The following is a 19,453-nucleotide window of genomic DNA, read 5'->3' on the forward strand; positions in this document are numbered from 1 at the left end:
AAAATGGATTTGCATCTTATATGTAAAAATCGTTTTTGACTGAATAGCCTGTCTTTACTTATATGTCCATGTTACTCTGGCAACACATATAGCAATGCACCACACTCATGTAGTGGTGCTGCATAAAAAATGCTACCTGTGCAGTAGTGCTGCACTCTGTGCTGTAACACGCCAAATATCCTTACATGTCCCCCATCCTAGTATACGTACTATAACAATTTGTGTGGTGGTGCGAGAGACAGGGGATAAAGTGAGTTAAAGTGGGAACGGGAGGCAAAAATGACGAAAAGTGGAAGCGATGTGGCTTTTGTGGTTGTGTTGGATGGTCCGTCTCTTGTTTCTGAGACTCCTGGCTCTTTTCCACATGGACAGGTGGGACTAGGCAGAGTTAAATCTCCCTTAATGGGCTTGTCAACAAAAGCCAATCACTTGGCGTTCCTCTTTTGCCCAAAGTGATGCATGACATACACATGCATTAGCGCCATCACCATGCTTTGCTTTTCTAGAGCGATTGGCCAAACTGATGCGTGACATAAAGCACATGCACAAGCAAGTGAAGCCTCTGCTTAGCTTTGTATGGGAAAATTGGGTGAAGCGTGAAATAAAGCAGATGTGCGAGCCAGCAAAGCTCCTTCTTGGCTGATGGCTTTGGGTAAAGAGAGTTTGATTGATATTTTATTTCTATCGCGCTCGTACACAAGTGTTTCAGTGTTACACAAGTTGTGCGTCAATGCCCATGAGTGATGTTCTACTCATGCGTAGTTGTTTGGCCGACTCTTTGTGATGCCTTTTCAAGATGCATTGGCCTCCAGTTTGTGTGATGTGGTAGGAAGCAAAAGGAGTTTAGGGGTGGGAATTTTGCAGGGCAAATTTAGGTTCCGTCGCCCCAAACCTTGCTATGGGGCTAAATATGATGGAACCTAAACCTGTCTCTCTGCCAGATCCCACCCCTAGATTCACCTTGCTCTTTAACTTCCAGCAATACCCTAAAATGAAGTGTCATGGCCTAATCCTCCCTCTGACCTTGAATACAATCCTTTGTTGAGGGTTAGAAGCTGGCGATAAAGGGAGCGGACATGTATATATCAATTATAGCGAAAGTGAGGCCACTACTTGCGGGACCCTCGGGGTGCCACAGAGACTAGTAATTAAGTTGTCTTTGGATGCACAGGAACAACAACCAGTGATGAAGAACCAAGGCCCAGTTTTGCCTGCCCAGAACATTTTGGTGACACCCACAGAGCTTTCCACAAAGATATCGGAGCAGAGGGACTCCAGCACAGAAAATAAAACAAGCAGTGTCAAGCGTAAAGATTCCCCCGTGTCAGTAAGTGAGAGCAGAGTGCCCATGAAGTCCAATAGGGGCGTTTTGTTTTCTTCGTTGAATATGAATTCACCGTGCAGTGACAGGTAGACTCAAAGGAGCGCAAGTCTCTCCTGTCTCTGGGGTGTGTGTGGAGCATGGCTCCCTTCCTTCGTAGTTGCACCATGCGGTTGCACCATGCGATAGATGTCAAACATTGCACTGTGCTATTAATACAGACTCAATGGCCGTGTCCCTTAAGTCTAGGTTTCCCTGAACTTGCAGGCAATACCATGAACAGACCTGTCTGTGATACCATGCTCCCAGTCCTCAATTCACTGTTTAACATCCAGCAATACCCTAGAAAAGTGCTGTTGTCCTCATGGGATGACCTTGTATGGAATCCTTTGCCATAGGCGTAGAAGTCGTTCATAAAAAGTCTTTTAACACCCATGTGATTTTAGCAAAAATTAGGCTAGTATCTTCGGCACCGTTGGGTTATCACAGAGAATCTAGTAATGTGTTTCTTTTTGGGTCTCAGGAGCAACAGTTTGGGTTGAAGAACCGAGATCAAGATTTGCCCACGCAAAATGTCCTGGTGCAGCCCTCAGATCTTTCAACAAAGATGTCAGATTTATGGGCGTCAAAGACGGAAGATGGATCAAGCAGTGTCAGGAATAAAGATTCCCCCTCGTCAGTAAGTGAGGACAGTATGTCTGGGAAGTCCAATAGTGACATTTTTGTCACTTGTTGAGGGTAAATCTACCATGCGGTAGAAGGTAGACAAGAAGGATCAGAAGTCCTTAATGTCACAGTTGCAACATGCGTAGATGTCCGACCTGAAGGACCATACATTTGTTGTCTCCTTTGTACCATGCCCTGAGCACAGACTCAATGGATGAGTCTCTCCTGTCTGATTTTCCCATGCAATAAGGAGGGATACGATGAACCACAAACACATCTGTCTCTGTCACACTGTTCTGTTAGTCCTCACTTCCTTTTTAACCTCTTTCACTAGCCTATAAAAGTGTCACAGCCTAGTCCTTCTTCTGATAGGCTTGTAAGGATGCCTATGCCGAAGAGTAGACTTGCGTCACAAAGTGGTTGTTATATATTAAATTGCAGCAGAAACAAAGTTAGTACCTGTGGGACCCTTAGTTTGCCACAGAAAGCCTAGTAACAAAGTTATCTTTGGATACGCAGGAACAACAATCAATAATGAAGAACCAAAACCAAGCTTTACCTACACAAAAGGTCTTGGTGACACCCACAGGTCTTTCAACAAGAATGTCGAAGCCAAGGGCATCTAACACAGAAGATGGATCAAGCAGTGTCCGGAGTAAAGACGCTACCATGCCAGTAAGTGAGAGCAGTGTGTCTATGATGCCCAATAAGGGTTTTTTATTTCCCTTGTTGAGTATGAATCCACCATGGGGTGGGGGATAAGGAGGACCCTGAACCATACCCAAAGGACCGTGGGCTTATATTCACTGTTGCACCGTGCCATGAGCACAGACTGGATGGACGAGTCTTTTCTGTCTTTGTTTCCCCATAGAAGATATAGATGGAATAAGATGGACCATGAGCCTGGAAGTGTCTGTCACAGGGTGCTCCTAGTCCCCACCTTGTTCTTTAGCCTCCTGCTGTGTAAGCTAGAAAAGTGTCCTGGTCTGTCATGACGTAGTCCTCTGTCTGATGAACTGATTTTTTTATTGGATAGTTATTGAGTGCGCATCTTGCATCAAAAAGCAGCAACGCGCTTTACGGGACCATTTGTTTCTTTGAATACAAGCAAGGGAGCACAAGTTACATCAGAGTTGTGTTACATCGCATTTTAGCAACAGGAGCAGTAACTATGGATGAAGTGGGCTTGGCCGAAGGGTGGGATCAGGGGTATCTACAGGGTGTGAGGAAAGTTCACCTTGAAGAATAGGGTCTTGGGTTCCTTTTGGAACTGTATGAGTCTGATGTTGACAGGTATGAGATCCGTAGCCTAGGGGAGTAGTAGATAAATAGCTCGTAAAGAGGTTTGATGTATATTTTAAACTATAGCAGAAATAAGGCTAGTACATTTAGGAGTAAGGTGATCATAGAGAGCCTTGTAATAAAGTTGTCTTTGGCTTCACAGGAACAGCAGTCAATGATGAAAAACCAAGAACAAGCTTTGCCTGCACCAGACCTCTTGGTGACATCCACAGGTCTTTCCCCAAAGAGATCAAAGCCGAGGGCATCCAACACAGTAGATACATCAAGCAGTGTCAAGAGTAAAGATTCTCCAATGTCAGTAAGTGAGGGCAGTGTTACCATGAGGTCCAATGTCAGTAAGTGAGGGCAGTGTTACCATGAGGTCCAACAAGGGTGTTTTGTTTCCCTTATTAAGTTTGAAACCACCATGTGATGGGGAGTAAACAGGAAGGAACTGGATTCTCTCCTCTCTGTAACATGTGTAAACCATTAGTCATTGCCGTTGCACCATGTGATAGAGGTCAAACGTGAAGGGCTGTGCCTTTCTAGTCCCTCTTGCATCATGCTGTGAGCACCGACTCAATGAATTACTCCTCTCTGTCCCTCTTTGCCCATACTATGAGGAAGTATACGATGGACGATGCACACCCGTCTGTCGCACTGTGCGCCCAGTCCTCACTTTGCTGTTTAACCTCTGGCAATATGCTAGAAAAGGGCCATGGACTGGTTCTCCCTCTGATGACCTTCTATGGAGTTCTTTGCCCGGGTGTAGAAGTGGGTCTGAAAGGGGTTTGCCATCTATCGTAAATGATAGCAGAACTAAGCCACAGTCTAGTAATGCGTTTGTCTTTGGATACGCAGGACCAACAATCGGTGATGATGAATCAAGACCAAGCTCTACCGGCCTCACGTATCTTTGTGACCCCCACTGGTCTTTCAGCAAAAATATCAAAGTTGGGGGGATCTTACCTAGATGATGGATCCAGCAGTGTCAGGAGTAAAGATTCTCCCCTGTCAGTAAGTAAGAGCTTTGTGTCCATGAGGTCCAGTAAGGATAAGAGTTGACCATGCACTTGTGGCAATACCCTTTAAATGGGTCAAGGCCTAGTCCACCATCTGATGACCTTGAATGGGATCCTTTGCCGTGGTGTGGAAAATGGGACCTGAAAGAGTTTGACCTAGTCCTGGGATCTAGAGGACCCTCGGGTGGGCACAGGTAGCCTAGTAATGACATTGTCTTTGGATATGCAGGACCAACAATCTGTGATGAAGAACAGAGACCAAGCTGTGGCTGGTCCAAAGAACTTGGTGACGCCCACAGGTCTTTCAACAAAGTTGTCTAGGACGTTAAACATGGAAGATAGGTCAAGCAGTGTGAGGAGTAAAGATTCCCCCGAGTCCGTAAGTGAGAGCAGTGTGTCCATTGTCCACAAAGTCCTTTTTAAGGTTTTTTTCTATTGTTGAATAATAGTGCACTATGCACTTCTATCTATACCCTAGAAAAGTGTCATGGGGGAAGTCTGTTCTCTGATGACTTTGTATGGAATCCTTTGCTGAGGTGTGGAAGTGGGCCATAAAGGCGTTTGACATATATGTTACATTTTAGCAAAAATAAGCCTAGTACCTCCAGGATCCCTTTTCAGATGAGCACAGGTAATATAGTAATCAAGTTGTCTTTTGATGCACAGGAGCAGCAATCGGTGATGGGAAACCAAATCCAAGCTTGGCCCTCCCCAGACACCTTGGTGACACCCACAAGTCTGTCAATAAACATGTCGAAGGTGAGAGTGTCTAACACAGAAGATACATCAAGCGGGGTCAAGAGTAAAGATTCTACCCTGTCAGTAAGTGAGAGCAGTGTGTCCATGAGGTTCAACAAGGATGTTTTTACTGGTTAACTAAAGAGTCCACCATACACTCGTGGCAATTTCCTAGAAACGTGTCATGGCCTAGTTCTCTCTCTAACCTTGTATGGAACCCCTCACTGAGGTGTAGCATTGAGTCACAAAGGGTTTTGACATATATATTCAGTTATAGCAAAAATAAGGCTAGTGTCTGCGGGACCCTCGGGCGAGCACAGGTAGTCCAGTAACAAAGTTGTCTTTCAATACACAGGAAAAACAGTCCATGAAGAGGGAAGACCAGGCTTTGGCCAGCTTGGATGTGTGGGTGACACGCACTCGTCTGTCAAATATTTTGGAGTCAAAGTTCTCCAGTGTAGCAGATAGACCACACGATTCCCAGAGTACCGAGTCCCATCCGTCAGTAAGTGAGAGCAGTGTGCTCATTATCTCTAATAAGGCAGTTTTGGGTCCCAAGCATCATGCACTGCACGTGGACTACATGACATGACAGTGGGTTTCTTCTCTGTTAGACCATATTGTGAGCACAGACTAAATAGGACCTTCTGTTCTGTTACTCTGTGCTCGGGGCACACACTTGATTAACTATGTTGCTGTTCTGTGTGTTACCTACTGTAGTCAGGATAGTTTGATGGGCCATGAGTCCCTTCTCTCTTAATCAGATCATGTGGTGGGGACAGACTTGATGGGGCGTGAGTCCCTTCAGATGGATTGTGTCCTCCCACGTATTCCTCATCTGATATCTCCTATATCTAACTTCAGCTGCTTCAGAATTTTTTTTTTGGCAGAGGCCGCTGTACATTGATGTGGTCGACTTGATGTCACTCGAGGGTCTCCGTCTCGAGCATGACATAATCAAAGGTATATATGGAACGTGCAGCACCTGTTGGCTTCAATTCCATTTTTCCAAGCAAGCTGTCGCTTCATGAACTAGGGCGCGCTTCATATTGTTACTTCGTAGTTGTGAAAATGTCTTCGTCTTCGACAACCCCAAAGACTGGGTTTAAGAAATGCCAAGACTGCAGCGCTAAAATGTTGCTGACGGACCTATATCGTGTGTGTTTGTGGTGCCTTGGTGTGGAGCACAAGACTTCAGCCTGTCAGTCAATGACAGGAAAAGCTCTGAAGGAGCGTAGAGGAGAAATTGTCGTTAGGTAGACTCCCCCAAAAATCCCCTTCGATTACCACGCCGAGCAAACATTCTTCCGAAGCGAAAGGAGACTCTCCTCGACGAAACAAAACTAAAAGGTCTAGGTCACGGAGTGGCTCTCACCACTCCTCATCGTCTACGAGTAAATCGAAGAAAAGGCATCAGAAATCGCCTACTTTGTCTTCCTCGTCCAACTCATCTCCAGAGAGGAGTATATCTTGCCCTACTAAGGCCTCTACTCCAGCTGAATGGGAATCACTCGGGCAGGAAATGATTAACATTTTCAAGAGACCGGCTCCCTCAAAGCAGGTAGGCCATGCTCCTACCGCACCTTCTGAAGCTGGTAAGGAAAGGACTAGCGCCAAATCCTGCACACCTTTGAGGCCAGGACGAATGCCAGATTTTCATCGAGAGCCTTCGAAACCTTGAGTCGATGAAAAGTCTGTCACGGACAAGTCGAAACCATAGACACCAACCGCATCCAAGACACCGACTTTTTCAATGCCATTGATGCCAAAATCAAGTTTGGTGATGACTCCATCAGCATGTGGCTCAAAACCATCTAAGCCATTAACGCCTTTAGGGGACATTAAAAAATCCTTTAAACCATTGTCAAGAAAGGATTTTTTAAATTCTCACATCAATTTATGAAGTCTATGAGCCTTCAGACAACAATGATCGTCCTTTTGGGTTACAATGTGGCACATCTAATGTTTCCGATAGTTTTATATCGGAGAAGTCTAGGATACAGGACCTGTGTGATAATTTACTATCAGCCAGTGGGGTGGACACCTCTCAGAATCCAGAAATGGATTTTGGCAAGCTAGACCCAGCAGATCACGCAGATGCCTCTTCTCCAGCATGGGGTCTGGCATGGATTCACATGCTCATGAATATTCCCCGTCGTCAGGCTGGGAATCCTCGGTAAAGAAAAAACCAGTATCAGTTTCGTTTCTGATCTGTCTTTCGTAGTAATAACCAATCACTGGTCTCTGCGTCATACTGACCACAGCCAATGACTGCCCTCTACCTAAGCACCGCCTCTGGCAGCCATCTTCAGATTTTTACCGCACGTTCATGTGTTGGGATCCTCGTGCTATTGCTCTCGAGCGTTAGTGCTATTTTTTCACGTTTTTTCTTAAAAACTTTGTTTTTTCGGTCAAAAGAGCCTCAAGCTCCACCGACTCTCCATCCGATCAACGGGGACCCGTGTCGGATTCGTCTGCGCCCCTCAAGGGTGAAGATTTCGTCGAGCTACGCTTTTGGAGGACTCCAGAAGTTTCTGAGGCCCGGTCATGGCCCAGGAGAAGGGAAGCTCGACGCCCGGAAAGCTGTTCAGGGTCTGCCCTGGATGCCAGCTGCAGAACGTCTTCAAGGAGGACGAACACTCTTTTTGTCTTTACTGCCTACATGAGGACAAGACGCACGTGGAGAAGGACTGTGCGTTTTGCGGCAACATGTCGGAGCGGACCATGAAGGACTGCCATCAACGTCTCGCCAACTGGCTGGAAGGGAAGAGCCCGTCCGGCGAGAAGAAGAGGAAGAAATCCGAGCGGTCTTCTAAGACCTTTGAGGACGCCCCGGCGACGGGGGTCCAACATAAGGCCAAGCACCGCGAGTCCGCTGGCACCGGGAGCGCCGAACGGTCGGGCTCTACGGTGCCAGGCTGGGCGCACCCTCCCCGGCACCATCAACCACGAGCCAACGCTCTGGGTCGGGTAAGAGGAAGGCCGAGCACCCGGCGAGGCTCCTAGAGAGGCCCCGGTCGAGCTCAAAGGCGGAGGGGGAGCAAGGCACTGTCCCCCCCCCTCAAGGATAAGGCGGTGAGCGCACCTAAGGTGGTGAAGGCCTTAATCCATCCGGCCAAGCCCTCTATCGCGTCTGTCGCGGCGGCCCTGGCTCAGCCTGTGGAGGCTACACCAGTGGTGGCGACCTCGGGGCTCAGAGTCTCCCTGCCACCTCGGAGGGAGTCCTCTTATGTGCCCATCGATAGGACCCCCGTGAAACCCCCCGTGGGGAAGAAAAAGGGGGGGGCAAGGCGTCGTCGTAGATTCGGCCTCAACCTCGGAGGAGGAGCTGGTCGAAGTCTTAAGCCACGGCCTCGGCGTGGAAGAAGACCGGCCCGTCGGGATGGATCCCGACGCAGGTGACGACGACATCGTCGAGGGTACCGACGGGGCCCCTGATCGCCCGTCGGATTCCCCTCTGCCAGCGCCGCGAGACAGCTCGGCGGCCATTTTGTTGGCTATACAGTCCTTATGCTCAGAGATAAGGACGAGACTACCGTTGGCGACGGAACCTCTCCCGTCGGGGGACCCAGAACCGGGACCTTCTGGGGTTCCCCCTACCAAGAAAAGAAGGATCCACCCTCCTCCTCCTTTTCAGCCGTCGCGCCCCTTCCAGCCCTCCTCCCCGTCCACCCGAGGGGATGATACGGGGACTGACACGGCAGCGACGGGTATGGACGACGAGGTATACGACGAGGATGTACCGTCGTCGCCTCCCACCAGGGCTTCTCCGCCCGACGAGATTGGATTGTTCCACTCCATGATCGCCAGGGCATCCGAGCTTTTCCAACTCTGCCCTGAGGAGAAGAAGAAGGAAGGTTTCCTTTATCAGCGGCGCGAGGCCAAAAGGAAGACGGTCCTCGCAGTGCCTCTATTGGACGACATTTGGGATGAGGGCCTCACCCTCCTCAAGAACCCTTCCACGACGCCAGCTAGAAGAGACCGGTACGAGAAAAAGTACCGGGTCCCGGACACGGCCCCCCTGTGCCTCCGGGCGCAGCCTACCCCCGGACTCCGTCGTCTCCGCGGCGGCCAGGAAAAAAGCGGGGGGGGGGTGCGGCCTCCACATCGACTTCCCCACCGGACGGCGAGGGAAAGAAATTGGACGCTATGGGACGCAGAGTCATCTCGTCTGCAGCGACGACGATTAAAGCTGCCAACGCCTTGGCTATCGTGGCCCGATACGACAAGGAGGTCTGGTACAAACTGGCTCCCCTGCTGGACTTCTTGCCGGACGACAAGAGGGCAGAGGCCCTGGAGATCCTGCAGGAAGGTGAGGTGGCTTCGGACCACGCCATTACCGTTGCGACGGACATCGCCGACACTGGGTTCCGCCAGTTGGGCAACGGCGCTTGCCTTAGGCGGCGTGGATGGCTCAAGGCTACGGACTTCCGTCAAGACGTTCAGACCAGAGTCCTGGACATGCCCTTCGATGGGAACAACCTGTTTGGGAAAACAGTGGACGATTCCCTTCAGCCATTAAAGCGGACACCGAGACGGCCCGGGCCCTTGGAGTTCTGCAACAACAACGGACGCCCTTTCGGAGCAGCGGAGGCAAGGGTGCCTCCAAAGGTTCCGGCGGCGGTTTCTCCTCCTACCGTCAAGCGGCCCGCTCGTCGTCTCAGGAGGCCTACAGAGGACGAGGCAAGTCTGGCGGACCCCGCCGTCGTCGCCAAGGACAAGGCGGCAAAGCCTCGTCGAAGCAGGTTTGAACCGGCCGTGGGGTCGGGCCCCCACCGAAGCACCCCGGTGGGAGGCCGGCTGGCGAGCTTCGTCAGCGTGTGGGAGTCCATCTCCACCGACCGTTGGGTGCTGGACGCCTTGGCCCGGGGCCACGCGCTCGAGTTTCAAAGAAAGTGTCCGCGCGTCCCCCCCCCCGTGGCCAGGAAAGAACTTCACGTCCCTCAACTTCTCCTGGAGGTAAAGGCGATGCTCAGGAAGGGCGCAAAGAGGCTTCGGGGCTCCGGAGTTTACTCGAGATACTTCCTCGTGAAGAAGAAGACGGGGGGGTGGCGCCCCATCCTGGACCTGCGACGTCTGAACAAGTTCATCGAGGCGCAAAAGTTCCGGATGGTCACCCTCCAGCACGTCCTGGGTCAGCTGGAGGAAGGAGACTTCCTGTCGTCGTTGGATTTGGAGGATGCCTACTTCCATATTCCCATCCTGAAGGGGCACCGAAAATTCCTCAGACTACGGTCGGCACCCAGGGTGTTCACCAAGTGCCTCGCACCGGTGGCGGCGCAGCTGCGCCGCAAAGGGATCCACGTCTACCCCTACCTGGACGACTGGCTCATCCGAGCCAAGACAAGGGAGCTCGCCATGGTTCACACGGCAAGGACCGTCCAACTTCTCACGGACCTGGGATTCTCCGTGAACTACGCCAAATCCCACCTGGTACCCGCGCAAGACGCTCTGTTTCTGGGAGCGAGGCTCAACACAGTGTCCCTTCTGGCCTCCCCGTCGGAGGAGAGGACCAGGACCATCCTGGGCAAGGTGCAGCGGATGTTGGTGGCCGACGCGGCCAAGGTGAGGTCCATCAAGTCCCTCCTCGGAATGATGTCTTCCTGCATCTACCTCATTCCCATGTGCAGGCTCCGGATGCGCCCGTTGCAGGAGTTCCTGGACGCGCGCTGGATCCAAACGACGGGCAGCTTCGAGGAAAGGATCACACTCGACGAGAATTTCCGACGAGCGATCCGGTGGTGGGGCACCCGCGCACATCTGACGGCGGGCATGGACTTCCAGACCCCAGCCCACCAGGAGACAGTGACCACGGATGCCTCCCTGGAAGGGTGGGGAGCGCACACCGAAAATCTGCACGCAAGAGGCCTTTGGCTCCCGACGGAGAAATCCTTACATATCAACGTCCTGGAGCTCCGTGCAGTGTTTTGGGCCCTCAGGTCCTTCCTTCCGTCCCTCAAGGGCAAGGTGGTGAGGATCTTCACCGACAACACCACCACCATGTTTTACATCAGGAAACAGGGCGGAACCAGGTCCCCAGCACTGTCCAAGGAGGCACAGGACCTGTGACATTGGGCAGTCGCCCAAGGGATGTTTCTGGTGCCGTTTCATCTGGCAGCGATAAAAAACACCATCGCCGACTCACTCAGCAGGGAGCTGCGCTCGTGCCACGAGTGGGAACTACGGCAGGATCTAGTGGATCGCCTCTTCCGACGGTGGGGCACACCCCAGATCGACCTGTTCGCGACGGCGACGAACTCCAAGTGCCGGAGGTTTCCCCAGGCGAGGAGCATGGGCGATGCTTTCTTGTTCCCCTAGGAGGGCCTGTTCCTCTACGCGTTCCCTCCTTTGCCACTGCTAATCCGGCTCGTCAACCAGCTCAAGAGGTCACCGTGCAGGATGATCCTCGTCGCACCTGCGTGGCCGAGGCAGATATGGTTCCCGGACCTTCTGGACTTGTCAGCGTCCCCGCCAATCAAGCTGCCGGTGGACGCGGATCTGCTCTCCAGGGAAGGAGGCGCCATCCTCCACCACGACCCGAAATCGCTGAACTTGCAGGCCTGGCTCCTGCAGCCGCTAGAGTTTGGAGGATACGACATACCGGCCGACTGCAGAGAGGTTCTTGCAAAGGCCAGGGCGTCCTCGACTCTTAAATGCTACGGACACAAATGGAAGAGGTTCTCTGTCTGGTGCCACGCACAGAGGATTAACCCTCTACGGATTACGGCTCCCCAAGTACTGCCGTACCTGCTGACGCTGGCCAAAGCTGGACTGGCACACGCGTCCATCAAGATTCATCTTGCTGCGATCTCCCGATACACCAGAACCACGGGGCGGACGTCCTTGTGGTCTCATCGTCTGGTGAAAGAGTTCATGAAGGGACTGTTCAGATCGTTCCCGCCGGTGAAGGCTCCGGCCCCGGCGTGGGAGCTCAACGTGGTGCTGACCAAGCTCATGGGACCTCCGTTCGAGCCTCTGCACTCGGCCCCGTTGAAGTTTTTGTCGTGGAAAACAGCGTTTCTTGTGGCCATCACCTCCGCACGACGGGTGGGAGAGATCCAGGCCCTTTCCTGCAAGGCCCCGTACTTGACTTTTCACGACACGAGGGTAGTGCTCAGGACGCACCCCTCCTTCATGCCCAAGGTACCGTCGGACTTCCACCTCAACGAACCCTTGGTGTTGCCTGTATTCTTCCCATCGCCTTCGTCGCCGGCTGAGAGAACTTTGCACTCGCTGGATGTGGCTAGAGCGCTGAAGTTCTACGTGGACCGCACGAAGTGTTTTCGGAAGACGTCACAACTCTTTGTGAACTTTGGTCCTGTCAATCAGGGGAAGGCTCTCTCGAAGGCTTCCATTTCCAGATGGCTCTCCGGCTGTATCATGTACTGTCACCGGTTGGCAAACCGACCGCTGCCTGGCCGTCCGAGAGCCCATTCCACCAGAGCGATCGCAGCTACCACGGCGTTCCTATCTGGTGTGCCCCTGCTGGACATATGCAGGGCTGCTACGTGGAGGTCGACGCACACCTTCACGAAATTCTACTGCGTCGACCGGGATTCCAGGGAGGAGTCCAGGGTCGGCCAAGCAGTGCTGCGCAACCTGTTCGCCTGAGGTGAGCCTGGTGAGGAGGTAAGATGCTTAATGTTGAGTTTGATGTAATGCTTAATGTTGAGCCTTTGCCACCTCCCGTGGTTGTGCATGTGTGTACTGCTATGTATTCTTTATTCATGAGCATGTGAATCCATGCCAGACCCCATGCTGGAGAAGGAACAAGTTACTTACCTGTAACTGTTGTTCTCCAGCATGGGTCTGGCATGGATTCACATGCGAACCCTCCCGCCTACCCCTCTGCGGCTCTTCACTTGGTCATACTGCCACTTCACGTGCTTCCAAATCTGAAGATGGCTGCCAGAGGCGGTGCTTAGGTAGAGGGCAGTCATTGGCTGTGGTCAGTATGACGCAGAGACCAGTGATTGGTTATTACTACGAAAGACAGATCAGAAACAAAACTGATACTGGTTTTTTCTTTACCGAGGATTCCCAGCCTGACGACGGGGAATATTCATGAGCATGTGAATCCATGCCAGTTACATGCTGGAGAACAACAGTTACAGGTAAGTAACTTGTTCCTTACAGGCAATTAACAACCAATGTCACTGATTTTCTGGGATGGAGCAGGCCTGCCCTCTCGTTTGTACAGGATGACCTCACGGATATCCTGGACAAGGGTCCTCAAAGGAATCCAATCCTACCATTTCATGTTGCTCTACAAAAGAGTAAGTATAAACTGGGAAGCACCAGAATCAAGTCTGGCAGTCAATACAAATTTGATTAAAAAATATAGATCGCCCAGTAGTGACCCCAGCTATTTGTCTAAACCCCCTACCCAGAAAGCCTTTTGGTGCAAGCAACAACCTCTACATCCAAACAAGCTGCCTATCCGACCATTCCACCAGATCGGGATGATAAGCATATAGACGCCTGGACAAAGAAAGTATTTTCTGCCGGGAGCATGGCTCTCAAGTCTGCCAACTCTTCATGTTCCCTTGAAAAATGTACCTTCACCATGCGGGACTGTGTATTCATGGCGGCTGAACATATTCCCAAAGGGGAAGAAAGAGACGGCTTCCTGGCCATTGTAAAAGATGGGAAAGAGGCCATGTGTGAGTCTCTACAGTCAGGTTTGGATTCTGCTGACCGTAACAGCAGAACCTTGCTGGCAAGCACCATGATACGCAGGTAGGTTTGTGTGGTTAAGGAAGTCTGGATTTGCACAAGATGTGCAGTCTAGACTCCTTAATATGCCTTTTGATGGGTCTCATCTTTTTTGCTGCAAGGCTGACTAAAGCCTTGAAAAGCTGCAGACCTTGAAGGCGGCAGCCAAGTCTCTAGGTGCCGCCATCAGGCAGCCTTAGCCTTTTCATCCCAGTGGACCTTCTCGGAGGGGTAGATCCTTTCGCTTCTACTCAGTTATTAGAGGAGGAGGAATGGCTGGTCAAAGAGGCCAAAGAAGATTCTCTCATGGTGGACGAGGGAGAGGTGCAAAGCCTGCCCAAGCAGCAGCATCTTTACCATCAGCCGTTGCTACAGCCACCTCAAAACCACTCTGAGGTCTTGGCCATCTGAAAGAATGGTGAGGCATTACTTGGGATGTTTGGGCTCTAGAAACCATAGCCCAGGATTACTGCCTCCCCTTCATTCAGAGAACTCAGATTCATCCACCGGGTAACCATTTGTTAAAGGTTCCAGATCCATTCCTTTTGCAGGAAATTTTAAGCCTGCTAGAGAAAGGTGCTATCGAGCCAGTACCTGTAACGGAGAGGAAAGGGTGGTATTCTCCCATCCTCTTTCCTCCATACTGCTTGGTGCGTCCCTTCCAAGGGTAGACGCAACTTTTTTCAGCAGAAAAAACCTTCTTCCCCTTTAGAATTTAGAGGCGCATGGGGGTGCGGCCCAGGGAGCATGCGCTGCCCTGACTCCGCCGCCATACCTCAGTCCCCTTTTCCGCATCGACGGGAACGGGCCGAATTCACCAGCGCTCCTGGGTTTGGCTTCAGCCATGTAATTCCACACACGGATACTCCTTCTCTTTGTCTTTTTTGTCTTTTTATCATTCAGGTACTCTGTCCTCAGGCGTCACGCCCCCTCCCCAGCGCATGTCGACTTCCACAGGATTCAGCTGGTGTCCATCCTGCAATGGGCTCTTCCCAACCTCAGACCCCCACACCGTCTGCCTACGTTGCCTTGGCCCAGACCACGGTTGGCAAGCTTCTACAGCATGTGGTTCGCTGTCCTCGAAAGTGCTGAAGTACAGACTAGCCAGGTGGAGGGAGCTCTTCCAGAAGTAGCCTCCAGAGGATCTCAAGAACTTCGTGAAGCACTGAACCAAGCCCAAGGTAGGGCCGATATTCTCCATCGCACCCCGCAAAGGAGACTCCTTCCCAGGGATTCCCCCGCGCAGGAGGGACCGGTCAGGTCCTTCTAACAGCACGTGCACCGAGGCTGCTGCAGCTACCGGCCTTCGGTCCGAGGGATCCTCCTGGTGACAGTGTTGAGGGACCGGAAGGTTCTTTTACCGGCTTTTCACTCGTGGGGCTCCGCCATTGTACCGGCACCATGGCCGTGGGGCTTCGCCCTAGTACTGGCAATACGTCTGGGGGGGGCGCCTAAACGCAGCTCTACCGACCCCTGGGTCGAGGGTGTTCCACCTACCGGGCGTAGGCCCTAGGAGCAGGGTAGGCCTGTGATCCACACGCAAGAGTCTTGGAGGAGGCTGGGCAGGCAGCTTGACAAGATGGTCACCGCGCCAGACAGAGGCACCCGTCCGGCGGCATTCTAAGAATTCAGCAAATAACGAGTGTCAAGGTGGGACTGGCATCAACCAGGTACGTGGCCTACAGCCTATCGCTCTTTTGTGCAGGGCAGCTTTCCTCTGTGTCCATACAGGCAGGTTACGCAGCGGCTCCTGCAGCTCCCGCTACCCGTCAGCACCCCCTGCCACCTCCTTGGCCAGTGAAGAAGGGTTATTCGAGAGGTTCCTCGGCTTCATGAAGTCACCTCAGATGGGGGTTATCCTCAAAGACGCCATCAGGGAAGTCCTTTCCCCTATGCTAGTGGCACCACAAGTGCCCGGCCAGCGCCCCCCCGGTGCCCGAAGCCCCGGCGCAGCCGGCTCCCCAACCAACTCCTCAGGCTGCTCCGTACCAGCCTCTGCCGCCCCCTCAGCCTCTGGCCGCGGTCCCTGTACCCAGCCTCCGGCACCAACTACTACTACTCCTCCTCCTCCTCCACAGGATCCTCCCGATTCACAGGATGCGGATGAGGAGGAGGGTCCGGACATGACATGCCATCCTCAGCCAGGGCCTTCCGCAAATGTCTTGCTGGGCTGGCGGAGTATCTGGACCTACTCCAACTAGAGGTCGAGCAGCCGGCAGAGGGGTCCTGGCGGAAGTACTCGGGTGACGCCCCTCTGCCAAAACGGGGATTCCACTGCAAACTGATGTAGTCTCCCTGGCCATGAAGGGCTGGCTCAAACCCCACTTGGCCCAGCCAGTCCATCAACGCCAAGTACAGGCAAATGGAGGGGGCTAGCATCTTGCTCTCAGCCCATCCTCAGCCATACTCCTCGGTGATCACTGCGGCATCACTATAAGCCAAGCCTCAGTTTTCCTCAGCCTCCTCCTCTGCGGCGCTGCTAGGCAAAGAGGAGAAGATCTTGGAGGCGTACAGGAAGAAGCTCTATTCCAACCCGTCCTTGCATCTTCGTCAGGCCAACTCAGATGCCATGCTGGCTGCCGCCAAGCAAAGGTTATGGCGGGAAATTGCAGACTTCCTCCCGGAACTTCCTACTCAGAGCTTTCACGCTTTAAGGCAGAGCTGGCCGAGGCCAAGCTGGTGGCGCATGACCTCATGGAATCCACTGTGGCCCCCATCGACACTGTGCCATCTGCATTGCCACGGACATGAGAAAGACAGCCTGGTTCCGGGCAACAAAATTCAACCCGGACGTCCAGGAACGCATATTAATCGACCGTTCGAAGGGGGGGGGGCCCTCTTCCACTCCACCACGGACGAAGAGCTGGACAAAAAGAAAAACAGCTCACAAACGGCCAAGTCTTTATCCATCCTGACAAAGACCATGTCCAAGTCGTACACCCAATCTCAGCAGCGCTCTGACAGGGGTCGTATGTACGGAGGGTTCTGCGCCTTCCAGGAACGGAGATCCAGGCAGCTGGACCACTCGCTGTCTCCGAACCGGCGCAAGCAAGGAAAAGATGTTGAGGGGCTGGGGGGGCAAGGGCTTTTTCCAGTCCCCCTCCCCCGCAACAGCCTCTGACGGAAAGAAGGCATGACACGCCCCTTCGTGTCCACGTGTCTCCAGTGGGGGGCAGGCTATCTCTTCACGCACATTTCTGGCACCAGAATTTGACAGACCCCTAGATACTCTACGTAGTATCCATGGGGTACTGCCTCCCTCCTCCCCTCCACTCCCACAAGTTGGGAGAGCAACTCTTTTGGTGGAGATCCGGTCGCTCGTAGAGAGCCAGGCAGTGGAGGAAGTGCCAGCCTCCCAGCGAGGCTTGGGCTTTTACGCCAGGATGTTCGCCATTCAGAAGAAGAACCAGGCAGGCCTGAGAGTTGTGCTGAACCTTTCCAACCTCAACCTCTCCTTACCCCTGCAAAAATTCAAGATGATTACGCCAGCTTTAATAGCAGAGACATTGTGCAAGGGAGACAGGATGTGCTCCCTGGATCTGAAGGACGCGTACCTACACGTCCCGATTTGGCAGCCCCATCGTTCTTTCCTACGGTTCAGGATTATGGACTACCATTTTCAATACAAGGTCCTTACATTTTGCCTCAACTCGTCCCCCAAGGTCTTTACCAGGCCCATGAATACGGTGGCGGCCCTCCTCTGATCTCAGGGCCTCCACGTCTACCCATACCTCGATGACTGACTCGTCAGGGCTACATCTCCGGAAGTAGTTCACCACTCTTCCCATGCCCTTATGAACACACTGCACGATCTGGGCTTCTCGCTCAATCTCAAGCAGTCACAGTTTAGCCCACGCAGACTCTGACATTCTTGGGCCTCATCTGGGATACATGCTCCGAGAAGGTATTTCCGTCGGAGAACAATTCTCTGCCATCAAGAGGGCCGCCAACCACTTCCTCAGCAGAGAGGTGACCTCGGCATGGGGGTACCAACATCTCCTGGGTCTACTTGCAGCGGTCCCATTAGCTGTTCCGCACACAAGATTGAAGATGAAGAGGATTCAGCTGCACTTTGCGGCCTCATGGAACCAAGAGCAGGGCTCTCAAGCCGAGAGGATCAGCGTTCCTCCATCTCTCCACTCGGACCTAACATAGTGGTCCAGGGACTGCAACCTACGGACGGGCAAGCCCTTACGGATGCCCACCCCGCAAGCCACCATCCCCACGGATTCCTCGCTCGTGGGCTGGGGAGCCACCTTGGACGATCTCTCGGCCCACAGCACCTGGAATCGACAGGAACAGAAAAACCACATCAATTGGTTGGAGCTGAACGCCATCTGGCTAGCGCTCAGAGCATTCCTACCACTTCTCAGGGGAAAGGTTGTCCTCATCCAGACAGACAACTTGACCTGCATGTACTATGTCAACAAGCAGGGAGGCACCAGATCCCCTCCTCGGTGCAGACTGGCAATAGGCATGTGGGAGTGGGCCCTGAAAAACATCTACCTCATGGCAGTCCACCTCCCGGGGGAGCCCAACCTGGAGGCGGAAAGGCTCAGCAGGCTGGGAGCAGACAATTACGAGTGGCAGCTAAACAGCCTAGTTATTCAGGTGATCTTCAGCAGGTGGGGTCATCCCTAGGTGGATCTCTTTGCCGCCTGGCACAACAGGAAGTGGCCTCAGTTCACCTCCTGGCAGGGACAGGGCCCCTGCACCCTGGGCGACGCATTTCGGCTTCAGTGGAACGGCATGAGAGCTTACGCCTTCCCGCCCACTCCGCTCATTCACAGAGTAATTTGCAAGATCAAGGAGTCTCGCCAACTGAACATCATTCTAATAGCTCCATGGTGGCCGGCCAGGCCATGGTTTTCGGAGCTGCTCAGCCTCCGAGATCCCTCCGATTCACCTTCCAACGGGCCCAGCACATCTTCTGGTGCAGCAGGGGGGCAAGGTCATCCACCCAGCGCCACAGAAACTAGCCCTAGGTGTGGTTCCTGAGCAGGTAATGCTGCGGCACCTCAGCCTCTCACAGGCTAATCTGGAAATCATACAGGGTGCAAGGAGCAAGGCTACCAGGACCCAGTATAAAAGCAAATGGACCAGATTCTGCCACTGGGAAGACTCCAAGGGAATCGATCCCCTGGCATGTACTTTGGACGACATGTTCTCCTTCTCGGCGCACCTCGCCCACTCTGACGTGCAAGTTGACACCTGCTGTACATATCTCCCAGTCATCAGAGCTTACAGGAACTCAGAGGGAATTTTCTCCTCATCCAATCGTATCGTCAAACATCTGACGGGGCTCACAAGGCTCTACCCGCCCATCAAGAGGCCAGACCTGTTGTGGGACCTCAACATAGTCTTGGGTGCCCTGGCGCACAAACCGTTCAAGCCAATGGTGTCTGCGGACATCAGGCTGGTCACCATCAAGACAGCCTTACTAGTCGGCCGTGCCTCGGCTTGTAGAGTCAGCGAAATCCAGGCATTGGTCGCCTCGGAACCATATACTACCTTTCAGAGGGACAAAGTAGTCCTGCAAACACACCTAGCATTTCTGGCCAAGGTACCGTCTGCTTTCCACTTAAACAAGGATATAGTCCTTTCTACGTTCTTTGCCGATCGCAAGGATGAAGCACAGAGTGCTGCACTGCCTGGATGTCAGGCGTGCCCTGAAATTCTACTTGGACAGGACCAAAGGCTTCCGAAAATC

At 52.8% G+C, this 19,453-nt stretch overlaps 1 protein-coding gene across 2 annotated transcripts in view; it reads left to right on the plus strand.

The window, feature by feature from the left end:
- ODF2 (outer dense fiber of sperm tails 2) overlaps positions 1-19,453 on the plus strand; it is a 1,029,707-nt gene that overhangs the window by 254,051 nt on the left and 756,203 nt on the right. The window contains exons 24-31 of one of the 2 annotated variants that reach the window (XM_069609164.1): positions 1,172-1,327; positions 1,845-2,000; positions 2,507-2,662; positions 3,432-3,587; positions 4,130-4,285; positions 4,520-4,669; positions 4,957-5,112; positions 5,384-5,533. The exons of the other annotated variant lie outside the window; for it this stretch is intronic. Of the exons in view, the coding sequence (XP_069465265.1) occupies positions 1,172-1,327; positions 1,845-2,000; positions 2,507-2,662; positions 3,432-3,587; positions 4,130-4,285; positions 4,520-4,669; positions 4,957-5,112; positions 5,384-5,533 (1,236 nt within the window). The remainder of the gene's footprint in view (positions 1-1,171; positions 1,328-1,844; positions 2,001-2,506; positions 2,663-3,431; positions 3,588-4,129; positions 4,286-4,519; positions 4,670-4,956; positions 5,113-5,383; positions 5,534-19,453) is intronic. 2 annotated transcript variants of the gene reach the window in all.

This window comes from Ambystoma mexicanum, chromosome 8 (genome assembly GCF_040938575.1).
Source record: "Ambystoma mexicanum isolate Mex_15411 chromosome 8, UKY_AmexF1_1, whole genome shotgun sequence".
Lineage (NCBI taxonomy): Eukaryota > Metazoa > Chordata > Amphibia > Caudata > Ambystomatidae > Ambystoma > Ambystoma mexicanum.